Source organism: Lotus japonicus, chromosome 1 (assembly GCF_012489685.1).
Source record: "Lotus japonicus ecotype B-129 chromosome 1, LjGifu_v1.2".
In the NCBI taxonomy this organism is placed as follows: domain Eukaryota; kingdom Viridiplantae; phylum Streptophyta; class Magnoliopsida; order Fabales; family Fabaceae; genus Lotus; species Lotus japonicus.
The window spans coordinates 35,191,435-35,206,795 of NC_080041.1; the positions used below are offsets into that span (position 1 = coordinate 35,191,435).

General features: G+C 36.0%; 1 protein-coding gene across 1 annotated transcript; it reads left to right on the top strand.

Annotated features, from left to right (window-relative positions):
• Positions 1 to 9,202: 9,202 nt before the first annotated feature.
• LOC130731813 (carbonic anhydrase 2-like) lies at positions 9,203 to 12,007 on the top strand. Its single transcript, XM_057584027.1, has 9 exons — positions 9,203 to 9,263; positions 9,441 to 9,511; positions 9,627 to 9,773; positions 9,877 to 9,925; positions 10,020 to 10,136; positions 10,294 to 10,347; positions 10,990 to 11,075; positions 11,299 to 11,404; positions 11,555 to 12,007. Exons 2-9 carry the CDS (start codon positions 9,456 to 9,458, stop codon positions 11,729 to 11,731), a joined length of 792 nt encoding a protein of 263 aa, XP_057440010.1. The 5' UTR covers positions 9,203 to 9,263; positions 9,441 to 9,455; the 3' UTR covers positions 11,732 to 12,007.
• Positions 12,008 to 15,361: the final 3,354 nt, after the last annotated feature.

The following is a 15,361-nucleotide window of genomic DNA, read 5'->3' on the forward strand; positions in this document are numbered from 1 at the left end:
AGCAATTCGAGGGTTCAAATGTCTATCTTGGGCGTGTTTTTTAAGTCAAGTGCAGGGAGTTTCCAAACAGCTCAAGATCTTGTTACTTTGATAACCAAAAGTGCCTATGGTATATAAGTGTTTTGCAGGTAGTCTGTCTTGATAAACTGGGTATATATATAGGCTTAGTACAAAGGTTGTAATGGGATGTGTGTTATCTGATATGAATCGGGAACAAAGTATTTGATGTTGTTGATTGCTTTGGGTTTGAGTACTCTTTTTCCTTACTAGGTTTTTTCCCATTGGGTTTTTCTTAGTAAGGTTTTAATGAGGCTCATTCCTTTGGCTCGGCTTGGTTCCCCAGGGGGTTTTAGTTTTGGGGGTGTTTTGATCTTATAGCCTTACCTTGAGAGGGGTGTTCTTTTGGAAACTTTTACTCTATCAATAATATTTTTGTTTTCAAAAAAATAAAAATGCAGTGAATTGTTCATTTTGATAAATCTAAAAGGTTTAGTGTCTAATTTATATATCTTTCATAACAAAAATGAACAATGAACCTATATTTCCGAAGTTGAGCTGACTATTCACTCTGTAATTAATCTGTTTCATCTAGAGCTCGGACTACTCATCCGTAGCTTGAACGTGGCTATGAGCAAGGGATATTGACATATTGTCTGTTGTATTGAGCTATAATTTGTTTGGATTAGGTGCTTCACTATTATGTATTGGCTATCTACTGCTTCACTATTATGACATATATTTTTCAAGTTGAAGTTTAAATTATATTTACTATATTATTTAATATTCCATCAATTTAATCTAACCGCACAATTATGATTTACTGATTTATATTCGCTGTTCAATGCATGGGTAAAAACACTAGTTTAAATATGAAAATAAAATTTGAGAAAAAACAATTAACATATATAATAAAGTTTAACATGAGTGCAAACAAAAGGATAATTTGTAACAAACAAAAAACAAAAGTATAATTGTGGCTTTTTACAATGGTAATCTTAAATGGTGCCAATTTTTTTTTTAAATTACAGAAGGCTAGTATATATGCTGATGACGGCTCTTACAAGGCAAAAATATTTTTAATGATTTTTATAAAAATAGATTTCATTCAATTACAATACTCATATAAATGGATAATTATTATTTTTTATGATTCATTTTTATCATATAAAATATACTTTATGATGATTTAATGTTAGTTAAATTTAATTTAATTTCTTAACATTTTATGTTAATAAATAATTTTTTATATTATATATTATTAAATTTATATGTTTAAATATTACTGGTTCGATCACGATTCAACCGCGGTTGAGTTATTGAACTGTGAACTAATACCTTCAACGGTTCAACAATCGGTTCAATTTTAGAAATATTGAATTTTTTAGTACAATTTTCCCTTTTTTCAAGTTCTTGACAGGAAAACAAAGTAAGGCATGACAATATCGATTCTCGCACATGCACTAGGGTAGCGTTTGGTGACGGAACGGAACAGGACAGAACAGAACGGAACGGGACAGAACAGGATGTAACAGGACAATAATGTTCTATGTGTTGTGTTTGGTAACTCCAAGTCAATAGAACAGAACCATGATTTTAATTACATATATAACCTTACATGTTTAATATTTGATTGAGTAAAACAAATTGAACTCAATTGAACATTTTGTATAGAAACCGTTTGCTATTGCTTACTTCATGAAATAATCATTTATTTCTTTAAAATAATCACTTATATATTGTTTAAGTTGTTTCAGTATGCTATTGAAAAAAGCAGAAACCTAATTATCTATTTAAGCTATTTTAAGTGCGTTTGTTTAGATTAAAAAATATTGAATTTTAACTATAGGTTTTTTAAGAGATTTTGAGAAAAGCATAAGTTGATTCGTGTTTGACTGCTATAATTAAAATCACTTTTTTTTTATCTCCCCTCATCTATCATCATAGATTTTCATTATAAGCTAAAGTAACTGTTTCAAATAATTTGTTTTCAGCTTCAGCTGAAACAAACACAAAAGGTGATTTTTTGATTAAAAAGTGATTTTTTCAAAATAAGTTGAATTAAACGCACTCTATTGGCTCGTTTATCATTGCTTACAAAAACTGATTTTACTTTTGAAAAAATAATTGATTTTATTTTAATTAAGTTGATTCGTGTTTGACACTCTAATTAAAATCACTTTTTTATCTCCTCTCATCTATCATCATAGGTTTTCATGATAAGCTAAAGTAACTGTTTCAAATAATCTGTTTTCAGCTTCAGCTGAAACAAACACAAAAAGTGATATTTGATTAAAAAAGTGATTTTTTTATTTTAAAAGTGATTTTTTGATTAAAAAATGATTTTTCCAAAAGAGGTTAAATCAAACGCACTCTAATTAGCTCGTTTATCATTGATTACAAAAAGTGATTTTACTTTTGAAAAAAATAATTGATTTTATTTTAAGTGATTTTTTTTGAAAAAGTAGATTTTCATTTAACTTTGTCTACAAATATAATAAGTGCTTTCAATTTTATAAGTGATTTTAAACTGTTTAGATACATAAAATTTCAAATATAAATTAAGAGTATTTTTGAACTTGCAAAAGTTTTAAGAGAGTGTTCTGTTCCGTTCCCTTCCGTTCCACCCTTTTCCAGGGAACCAAAGTGTCCCGTTCGTGGAGCCTTTTGTCCCGTTCCGTTCCATTTTAAAAACAAGACAAACACAGAACAGAACTCATGTGTCATGTTCCGTTTCCTTCCTACATGTTTGCCAAACGCTACCTACGTTTATGGCATGGCATGCAAAGCAAGCCCCATAAACACCCACTTAATAAAAAAAATCTTGCTCCTAGCCGCATAAGGACAATTGAATGGCTTGGCATGGCTTTTATTGCAAGTGAATGGCAAGATTCTCTTAAAAACGTGAATCCATGACAAGTGAATACTATTATACTATGCTATGTATTACTTCGTTCTAGAAAGTTTGTTATTTTAGACTTTTTTTAATATTTTAAAATGTTTGTTGTTTTAGAAAGCTAATGCATTTTTTGCTAATTTTTTCCACCTATACCCTCATTTAATACATTTTCGCTCACTTATCACCTTTCATATTAACCAACCACAGCTTTTCTCTATTCTTCTCTATCTAAGTACAATTTAATAGTTGCACATCATACTAGTAAAATTAAATAAGGGCAATCTAGTCAAATTATATTTCAATAATTGCTTCCTAACTCTTTGTGTCACAACCTTAAACTACAAACTTTATGTAAATTCAGTTTTCAACTCTTTGTCGGTGGCATCCCATATCGTGTTGACTACCACCAGGTCGAGAGCTCTTTGTAAAATTGGAAGGGAGGTGACTGGTGAACATGTTCGTTTAAAGGAAAATGAAGTTTCGGAGGTTCCATTGGTTTGCGTTTGTGTGGAGTTAGTGACTCAGGTGATTAACCTCCTCAACGAGTTTTGATTGGGTGAAGCACTTTTGACGGTGGCTTTGGCGAGATTTTCGTGTCATAATTTTGGTGAAATGGATGTGGTTGTGAACAAAGGTCAGGGTTCGCTAGGATTTTTTGGGGTTTTTGCTGTCAACAGGATTGTGGAGGATCAACATCTTTCTCCGAGGATGAAGAAATTATATATTTAAACCTCTAGAGGTTGCTCGTATCCCCATCGGTGCTCTTCCTTGAAATCTCCCTTGATGTTTGTTGTTTTGATGGTGTCTTCTAGCTTGAAGATGAGAGGTTATTGTCCTTCGTTGGCCGTGGTTGTGAAGGAAGGAAGGTCTCGAGTCCTTTAGGCTAACCTTGCATCGGTCTCAACTTTGTTACCTGCTATATATGCCCACAAATTTTTCTTGTGTTGTTCATCTTTCCTGTTGTTTTTTGGGGTTTTCCATGATCCTAGGGTTGTGGAGGGAATTGCTGACTCTCTTTTTGAGGTTGCTCCTTGCATTTCTAGACCTTAGAAAGTTGAGAATAGATGAAGGAAGAAGGGTCCTATTGAGAGCCCCAATAGGTATGATGTAGCAAGTGGCACATATCCTGATGCAGACTAAAGAGGGATGAAGCTGATGGTTTTGTCGAAGGAGTTTTTGGAGCCTTATGGTGTTCTAACAAGTGCAAAGAGTGTCGTTTTGATAGGAAAGCGATATGGCGTGAAGTACTACTGGTTAGATTATTAGAATTAGGGAGGTTTAACTAAACCTAAAAGCTACTTAAGAGTTGAGAGTTGTTCTACCCTTTATAAACACTTGTTTGGCCATATCTCTAGACAATGTGAGATTTCTAACTCACCCCATCACGCCCAGGGCCACAACAAATGGATATAGGCTCTAATACCATGTCAAGTAACAACTTTTCCCAAAAGTGTAAGTTATTGGGTAATTGCCACATGAATGGTTTTATATTTTATTTCTAACACACCCCTTCAAGCAAGAGTCCTTTGGGCTTAAAGCGTGGAAAAATGCACAAACCCACGTATGATGTGGTTAAATTCCACTTTTTAATTAGAAAGTGAACGAGCAAATATCAAACTCTAGACCGTTAAGTCATAGAGACTTTGATATCATATTAGAATTATGAAGGTCTAACTCAACCCAAAAGCTAGCTCAAGAGTTGACGGTTGCTCTATTCTTTATAAACACTTGTTTTGTCATATTTCTAGCCAATGTGAGACTTACATTGCCCTCTACCAGATTGCAGCCTAGATCAATGTGCATAGACCTTCTTAGGGGAGCTAAGATTGTTTTTCTTGGGTGTTGGATGCTTTGTTGGGGTCTTTTGAGCTCATGGGTTGTTTTGATTCTTTGGAGGTTTGTGTTGTTTTGGCGTTTGGGGCCTTGTTTCCCTTTCTTCTATTAGTGTTTTTCTGGTTTAGTTATTCCTTTTTCTTGGGTTGGTTTGGATTGTAGCCGGCTTTGTAGGTGTTTTTTTTTTTTTTGACCTTTTAATGAGAATTGTATATTGTTAGAAGTCCCACATTGGCTAGAGATAGAGCCATGATAAGCTTTATAAGGGTAGTGCAAACCTCAACTCTTAAGCTAGCTTTTGTGGTTGAGTATAGGCCTCCCGATTTCTAATATGGTATCAGAGCCTATCCTAGATCCATTTGTTGTGTGGAGACCTCCCATATTTGGGCCACCCGTTGTTAATCCCACGTTCCAGTCTGTTTAATCCTGGACGTGAGGGGGTGTGTTAGAAGTCCCACATTGGCTAGAGATAGAGCCAAGATAAGCTTTATAAGGGTAGTGCAAACCTCAACTCTTGAGTAGCTTTTGTGGTTGAGTATAGGCCTCCCGATTTCTAATATATATCTCTATCATTTTCTTCATTAATATATAGATATTTAGCTTAGAAAAATGTATTATGTAAATGAATATATGTTTTTAATTACTATTAACGACTTAAAAAAGTCGAAGTTCAAAAAAAAAAGACTTAAAAAAGTCGCACTTCAGATTGATGAACGAGTGAGACGTCTGTTCTTATGTCAAAGCTCACCGAATATTCACGGACCAACATGCTTTTCATTGTTTTCGTTGAATTTAGTTTTTTTTTTTTTGTTACATAAGGAAATACGTTGAATTTAGTTTAATCGTACAACACTACTACAACTATACAGTGGTTGTTTGAAATGGGCTTTTAGAGGGTAAGAGATTAATGAAGGGTACCTTTTTTTATTAGATATATATATATATGTATATATAATGTTTATGAAAATAAATAATTAATTGTGACATTATGTTCATTATAATTTATCATTTAATTTCATTTCAAAAAAAATTAAAAAGTATTAAATTAGAAACTATGTATTTAAAATAAAATTAACTCCATCATTTTCCCTCTAACTGCATGTGCAACAGAAAAAGCATGCACTAAGTAGCGTTTGTCACTAAGAGCATCTCCAATGCAAAGTTCTTAGTTTTGATTTTTGAGTTAAAAACTAAGAACTGAGTTCTTAACATTGGAGGTGCTGACATGAAGTTCTTAGTTTTTAAAAATGAGAACTCAGTTCTTATATAAGGAGTTTTACTTTTTGAATTCTTAATATAAAAATTATTTTTTCTCTCTCATTCAAATTACTTTATTACTTTATGAGTTGTTTTATTACTTTATGAAAATAAAAAGTATAAAAAATATGGTTGGTGAGACCAAATGAATAGTGGTAAGAACTAAGAACTAAAAACTCATGGTTGGAGCAAAATTGCTTGATAATTTCTTAAGCACATGTGACAATACAAGCTCACATGAATAGTACTAAGAACTAAGAATTAAGAACTAACATTTGGAGATACTCTAACAAAGTAAAAATTGAAGGAGCCGATTAAGCCACAGGTCCACAGGCCTAGTATCGCTCAACTAACAATAAATTCATATGACTAGAAATAGATTAATCAACCTTGAGTCATATTTGGACCATATGGATGACATGCCATGCTTTTCAATAAGAGGTCAACACATAAATGTGACTTTCATTTACAATTTATTTGGTTGAGAACAAAAATATGACGTACCAAAAAGAAAAATGTGAGAAATTAAGTTCATTTTGTTTAGTATAATTGAAATAAAAGAGGATAAAAGCGGGGGAGAGAAGAAAATTAACTTTTGTCTTAAATATATTTGTGATAGACATAAACATCATTTGTTAGGGTTTATGATCAATTCTAAAAATAACAAAGAAATTTCTTTTCTACCTCTCCTTTCTCTTGATTTTGGGAGATCCCAAATAAGTGGTGGAACCTACCTCCTAACCTATCTCTCTTCTTCTCTTCCCTCGCAAACAATATTGTCTCTTCCTCTCTTCTCTTACTCTCTTCATCATTTCTCTCTCGATAAACTTACCTTTAGCAAATGAAGCATTAACATGTACATATCCTTCATTTTAAATTTGAAGGATTTAATTTATAAAGTTTACTCTATAATGATGAAACTGAAAAACGATGCATATATCAAAAAGTCAAATAATTTTTTTGTCTAAACTTTAAAATAATAAAAAGTCATGATCAAAAACTTGAGTTCACACTAATTTAATAGTTTTTTTTTAATTTATATTTTCAGTTGAACCTAAAAAGTAGAGAAACCTCGGCTAAGTGTATTGGTTGTTAAATACGGATTTGGACTATCTGAATAGAGAAGTTGATTTTAGTTAATTAAGTTACAAGGTGATAGTTGAGTCAGTTGTCAGCTCATGAATCGACAAATAATCATTTGTTAGCTGATGGATCGACTGTGAGTCAGTCGTTAGCCGATGGATGGGCTGGTAATTATTCGTTATGCTAATTAGCTTATTTGGATATTTCAAACTATGAAACTAATTTTGCCTTGTTCGGTCATCTTAGTTGATGAACGGGTGCTAATCAACTACTAGCTGAATGATAGGCTCCTAATCAATTGATTTGAATTCTTTAAATTAGTAAGCTGATTTGGGCCTTGAAATGTGAAAAGTTTTAGCCTAAACTCGTTATTCAAGTAAAATTCCTAGATAAATCATGTGGTAAGAGAGAAACTACATATTTTGTTGATAACAACAAATCCTTACTTTTTAGAAAGAATATTATGCATAGATATCGAGAGTTTTACTATAAGTAATTAATCTGTAAGTGAATTTTCATTCAAAACTTGAAGAAAAAAATCAAAATGGATTCTCTTGCCACAAAATTATGAGCTTCATCTCAAATGGAGGTTGTGAAGCCAAATGATCAACCAACATAAGAAGGGAAACCTACTAGACAATATGATGATATATTAAGGATGTGATAGGATGTCAAGATCCTAAATGTTGGTATACATGCTTAGTGCTTAGAGAACGTGATATACTTCATTAAAGAAAAATAACTATGGTAATCAGCTGATATTTGCCTCTATAAGTAACCGTCTGAGAGTCGTTAATTTGTACACACAATCAAATCATCAATTCAACTTACAAGTCTTCCGCAGTTTCTCTCTTTTATTTTCTATGCCTTTATAGCCGTTTGAGCCTTTACTTATCTTTTTTCGCCCTTGCCTTTAATTACATTCATCTACCTCGTCTTCAAGTCTTCAACCTCTCAATAACAATCACTAAGGATTTTGGAGTGTATTAGAAACATGCATTGATGAATAAAGCTCATTTTCTCGAGTAATCGCTTGTTTAGAGAATCAATACCGTATTAGTTTTTCAGTCGACTCACGTGAGAACTCTAGTGGCTCGTTTGACACACCGTATTAGGCATGATAGTATAAGCCTATACAATACATGATGGACTTATACATTAATCCCTTCTTATACATTTAAATGATGGATTATTTAATTCACCATATAGATGATGGATAAAGCATGATAATAGTGTGATGTATAAGGCACAACGTAACCACAACCCTCCACCATCGCCACCACACCGCCATCCACCATTGCTACCACCACTCTCCACCACCGCTGTCAACCACCACCACCGTCGCCGCCACCGCAACTGCCGCCGCCACCACCACTGCTATCACCGCCGTTGTCGTCATCGCTATCGCCATTGCCACCGCTGCCACCACCCACCACTGCCACCCCCACCACCATCATTTTCCACCACCACCACCGCCTCCACTTCCTCAACTGCCAGTGTCATCGCTGCTATCACTACACGCCGCCATGACCCCGCACCACCACTACCGCCGCAGCTAACTCCCTCCGCCGCCACCACCATCACCATCACTGTCACCGCCACCGCCACCACCATCATTACCATCACTTCCAACACTGCCACCGCCGCTGCCACCACTTCCCTCCACTGCCACCACCACTGTCACTTCCAACATCGCCGCGGCTGCCACCACACCCTAACCACCACTCAACATCGTCGCTGTCACCTCCACAGCCACCACCCTCCATCACCACCTTCGCCATTATCACAGCCACCTTGGCCGCCACCGCCATCTTTATCACCCACACTAACACCATCTTCATTTTAATAATATATTTCATTCTTCAATATTTCTCAAAACATAAGTTTATATTAATTTAAATGAAAAAGTAAGTTATACAATGTGTCACCAAACGATGTATAATATTAAAATTTTATCAGGCCTAAACTATCATATTCTATACCATACATCTTACCAAAAAGATCCTACGTCTAAATTTATTTGAATCAACAATTATTAAAAGACATTGCACTGTTTTAGTAAAGAATCATGTTTTTGTTTCTTTCGGAAAAACAATTCAGCTTCAGCCTATAAATAGCATAGCAGGCCCTGCAAGATGTACGGGGAATCATCTAGTTTTCACATCTCTCACATACTTAATTTGCATTGCCATTGGTATCTATAATCTATCTATTCTTTACCAGAAAATTTCACGCATTAATCCTTCCTTCATGCAAATTCATTAAATTAGTTACGAAACAATTAAACTTACTAACATGCAGTTTATTACATGAAATTGTTGCTTTTAGAGTACTTTAATCATTTGGTGACAACCTTTATTGGAATCTGCAGAAGAAAGGGAAAAATATGGCAAAGCATTCACCTGACCAGCTAGCCATCGAAGAGTTGAAGAAGCTTATCAGGTTAACTACCTTCTAAACTGTAATCACAATCACATGACATACAAATTAATATAATGTTGCATAAATTGCAATATATAGTGATAGACTATTTAATAATTAAACTTATGGGTTACAGAGAGAAGGAGGAACTTAATGAGTCTGCTGATACAAAAATTGAGGACGTTATAGCTGAGTTGCAGCTGCAGGGGTGTCACCCTACTCCTGAAACTGCTGAGCAGAGAATCATTGATGGGTTTACTTACTTCAAGATCCACAATTTCGAGTATACTCATAAATTAATCAAAAAAATTCATTATCTAATTTCTCTATGTGGCCTTTGTGATTTCAATTTACTTTATAATTTGGATTCATAAATGTTTCTTCAGCAAGAACCCGGATCTATACAAGGAACTTGCTAAGGGCCAAAGCCCCAAGGTGATTAATTAAGTTTCTATATATTTGTGCTTTTTGTTTTCAAACTCTTTCTCCTTTTTATTATGTTTCATTTTTTTGGTTCATGTGTGTGCAGTTTCTGATATTTGCTTGCTCTGACTCTCGAGTGAGTCCTACCACTATCCTGAACTTCCAACCTGGAGAAGCTTTCATGGTTCGAAACATTGCTAACATGGTCCCTCCATTTAATCAGGTTCACTATTCTGCAGCATCATCACTCTGTAAAGTAGATATAGATCTACATTTAATTTAAGATATAGTTACAACTTAAATTATTGAAATTCATTCCCCAACTCTACTTCAAATGAGTAGTTTTAACTTTTAATAATCAAGTATATATCTTTCTACAGCTGAGGTACAGTGGAGTAGGTGCGGCCATTGAGTATGCAATCTTGGAGCTTAAGGTAATAATTTAGCTTATATATATTCATAAAATCATCAAACATATGATTTTAAATTACTCTTGCTCATCTCATGATTGCAACATGATTCTTGAAATTGTGGAACTGAGGATAAATTTTCATCAGTTAAGATAATCATAATCCACTCATTCAAGAAATTTGAGTCATTTGATTTAAATTTGATCAAAATCAGACAACTCACCCATTTCATAAAAATAAGAGAATGAACCATCCATCTTTATCGAAATTTTAAATTATTGTCTGCATGAATTTGAAATTTCACTTACGGAAGAAAATTCAAGTTGATCGTTATGGATTTATCTTCACTGCAACCAACATAATCAGAAATTCACACATTCAAATAATCTGAGCTGTTTTGCCAAGATCAGACAGCTAATCAATTTCATCAAAATGGGACTGCTCATATAAGCTTGAAATATGAGCCATCCGATCTTAATCGAACGTTTCAAACTCCTTGATGATTTCACTTGTTAGAAAATCCAAATTCTATGGTTATAGGTATTTAAAAAATATTTGTTGCAGATTGCAATTTAAAACCCAAAAGCTAATTTTCTTCGTTGATTGTGATTTTCAATACATGGAGGAATATAAGAGATGTTTAAGATCAATTAAGTACTCTTACAGGTGCCAAACATCCTGATCATTGGACACAGCCGCTGCGGTGGAATAGCAAGGCTTATGAGTCATCCAGAGGATGATTCTCCTTCCTTGTAAGACGAGTTTGTTTGATCTACCCTGAGGGATATATGAAAACAAAAAATAACACATCTCCATGCTTTTTTTTGGAAGTACTTTAACTAAAAGCGTGTGTTATTTTCATGTTTTCATATTTTCTAACGGTAAATCAAACTTAAATTCTGCCAAAAAAATGATATTTTCTAACGGACAAATTGGGATACATAATGCTTTTTATGGTTTAATTGAACTTTTCAGTGAGTTCATAGACGATTGGGTGAAAATTGGTTTACCTGCCAAAATCAAGGTCCTGAAGGAACATGCATGCTGTGATTCCTTAGAACAACGCACACTCTGTGAAAAGGTTAGCTCAGCTGCAATTATATATTTTAATTCGCATTCAGCTGCCATGCATGCTTGAAATTTTAATTAGTTACCATTTCAAACAATCTAATCTTGTTTGATAAGTTACAATGAAGCTAATTATACACTATGATTTGATTTGTGCATGCAGGAGTCAGTGAATAACTCCCTAGTGAACCTGCACACATATCCATTTGTTGATAGAGCAATAAGGAGCAAGGGGTTAGGGCTCTTTGGGGGTTACTATGATTTTGTGAATGGAGAGTTCAAGCTTTGGAAGTACGAGTCTCACTTCACCAAACACATTTCTATCCCTCACTGTCACTGAACCCATGAGTTGACATGACTATCTAAATCCTTAGTAGGGAGGCTCTGAAGCATGGCACTACTTCATGCTTATTGTTGAAGTTGCAAGTTACTTTGTTGTGCTCTTTGTGGTTTTAAATTTCAAATAAATATCATCAACCCTTGAGTTGTAAAAATAAAGAGTGACTAGAGTTCAAGGCATCCAATCTGTGCTTTATGATAACTCTTAGGCTGATGTATCTATTCGTCATGTCGTAATAAAAGATTGAACTTCAGTGATTATGTTTCTTATTACCAATATTCATTGATTTTATTACTAACAAGACGGTTGAAAAGGATTGTTTGTATTGTAACTCAATAATTGCAGATATTAATTAAAAGCGGTTAAACTTGTTTTGAAGACGATTGGAAAAAGCGTACTAAGTTCCGATTTCATTGACTAAGCTTCTACCCTTAAAACAGCATATGAATTCAATTAAGGCATTCGATGATGCTTTGCCTTTGTTTATTAATTAATTTCTTAGTTACACCATAAGAAAAATATTTTTTACCAACGTCCAAAAGTCGTGAATAAACTAAAAAAATGTCAGTAATGCCTAATTATCGACAGTCATCCGACGATCAAGAAGACGTCGCTATTTGGCCCGTCACTGTTCCAGCCAAGAACATAGAGATAGGGTATTGTACCTAGAGTGAAGGGATTGCACAAGAGAGAGAATCTAGAGAGATGAATATGTAACTGCCTAAAGAGAGAATGTAACCGCTTAGAGAGAGAAAATAACTGAATCGAGAGTTTGTTATTAAGTAAATGGGTCAAGAGTCCCTTACATGTGGTAAACGCTCCCTATTTATAGGCTAGGTGCTGCGCTTGTTAGCCTAACTACCCCTATTGGGCCTCGCGGGAAGGCCCAACTCTGAACTCGTGTGACCGCCACGAGGCGGGCAGCCCTGGGCAAGGCCCTCTCGAGGCTCGCCCAGTCCACAAGACACCGAGCTCGAAGCATGAGAGCTAAGTGTGTCTTTGAAAATAAAGTTACAAATATTTCACCTTTCAACTGTTCCACTTGTCCTCCATCTTTTTCCTTCTTAGCGCGCTTTCTTTTGAACGCATCATCCTCCTCGTCCAAAATGTAGGTGTTCGCCCGCGCGCGATTCTCCGCCATTGAATGAGCTGGCTTCTTTCTTAGCTTGTTGTTCAACATTCCAGGCAATAGTCCATTCTTGAAGGCTCTCGCACAAGCGTGTGGCTCCAATTCCTCGATCTTGACAGATGCTGCGCTGTACCTCGCCACATACTACTTCAGAGTTTCTCCGTCTAGCTGGCGAACGTTGTACAGGTCATCAATCTTGATTTGCTTGAGCTTGCTTGCGGAAAAATGAACAAGAAACTTTGAGGAGAAATCACGGAAATTCGTGATGGATCCACGAGGCAAAATCGTAAACCACGCCATCGTTGTGCCTTTGAACGTTGATGGGAACATTCTGCACTTTACCGCATACGAAGCCGCGCTTATCACCATCTTCGTGTTGAAATACAGAAGGTGATCCTTTAAATCCGTCTTTCCGCTGTAAGGTTCTAGGACGAGGTTCTTCATGTTGTCCGGAATTGTGACCTCCCTCACCGTCACTGAGAAAGGCTCGAATTCCGCTACAGCCTCCGCCTCTCGCACTCCTTCATCCTGTTGCTCATGACGGAAGTAGTCAAGCTGCTCTTGCAAATAATCATTCTATTGCCAAATGTTGTCGACGTTGCGCATCAAACACCGCCAATCTCTGTGATTAATTGGCCTTTGAGGCTGCGGGGATCCGTTTTCTACAAGGACTGGGGAGTTCTCCAGCGTTCCTTGCTGTGAAGGTGAGGATGGCGGAGTAGGCAACAGAGGCGTTGGATAAGGAGGAGGCGGTGGAGGTGGAGGAGGAGTCAGTTGCTCACGATGAATTTCCTCACGACGTGGTCTCCCCTTCACACAACGCGGTGGTGAACCACGCCTCTGCTCCTGCGTCGACGACGACGAGTTTCCATCGGAAATCAACCGTAAACCAGAAAATCAAACTGAAAACAACTAAAACCAAGAAATTCCACAGAATTCCGAACTTCTCTTGACCGTACAAGCAATCCACGAAGTCCGTGAATCGAAATTCACCGATCCCCACAGACGGCGCCAAATGTTCCAGCCAAGAACATAGAGATATGGTATAATACCTAGAGTGAAGGGATTGCACAAGATAGAGAATCTAGAACTGCCTAGAGAGATGAATGTGTAACTGCCGAGAGAGAGAATGTAACCGCTTAGAGAGAGAAAATAACTTAATTGAGAGTTTGTTATTAAGCAAATGAGCCAAGAGTCCCTTACATGTGGTAACCGCTCCCTATTTATAGGCTAGGGGCTGGGCCTTGTTAGCCTAACTACCCCTATTGGGCCGATTGGGCCTCGCGGGGAGGCCCAACTTTGAGCTCGTGTGAACGCCACGAGGCAGGCAGCCCTGGGTGAGGCCCTCTCGAGGCTCGCCCAGTCTAGTCACTAATTTTTCTGATGACTTACAAAAAATAGTCTGACCGACGTTTTTTTCTACCACTAATTTACCGGCGGCTTTTTCTGGTCGCTAATTACCGAAGGTTTTCGGTCGCTAACGTACAGACGGCTTTTTTGGCCACTCTATACCAATGATTTTTTTCCTTCGCTAAATTACTGACGACTTTTACCGTTGGTATTCGATTAGGTCTGCACACAAAAAACTCATTTTATTGTGAATACATTTTTAGGAGTAGGGGGAGGAGAATGAGAAGAATGAGAAGGAGGAGGAGGAGGAGAAGGAGAAGGAGAAGAAGGAGGAGAAGAAGGAGTAGAAGGAGAAGAAGAAAGAGAAGGAGAGGAGGAGGAAGTGTGAGTAAGAAGGTATGCACATTCGTATTTATAGGTTACCGCAATTTTATCTATCGGTAGCTTACCGGCGGTTTTATCCGTCGTAGCTTACCGAAGGCTTTTTTGCTTGGTTACCGATTACTTTCTTGGCTGTCGCGCTAATTTTTGAATTTTTTTTAAACCCAGATTCGATCCCCAGCAACCGTGCAAATTTGAAAAAGATTTTTTCCTTGTTAGTACTGCTTTGGAACTAAACCCTTAAGATTCAATCATAGCAAGCATATACAAGTTTATCGTCCTCAGGTATTGTGCGAACATCATTTCCACGAGTTATGGTACATACACACCTCAACCCCTTTTTCAACTTCATTTTCTATCTATTTCTCTCTTCTTTATCAATCATATCACATATCACATCTTTATTTTCTCTCTCCTTTCTTTCTATCCCTCTCTCTTCTTCCACCTCTTAACACCTAAAAAATAGCTGTGAATATACAATTATTCGGCTAGTTAAATATTAACCTGAGCGGATAGTAAGATGTTTGATAAAAAAATTTTGTGATTTAATTTTTATAAATATAAAGAAAGCATTAAAAGAAGGTTGTCATCGGTAACAAAGAAGAAACATATCCAGAAATGCATTCGTCTAATCCTCTAATTGTTTTCAACTCAAACACTTTTGTAAAGGTTCATTTCAGTTATGATGTCGAGAGTTATCTACCTAACTATCCCTAGCCTAATTGAATCTACCAGTTAGAATTCCTAGACTTAATCTCTTACAATCTTGA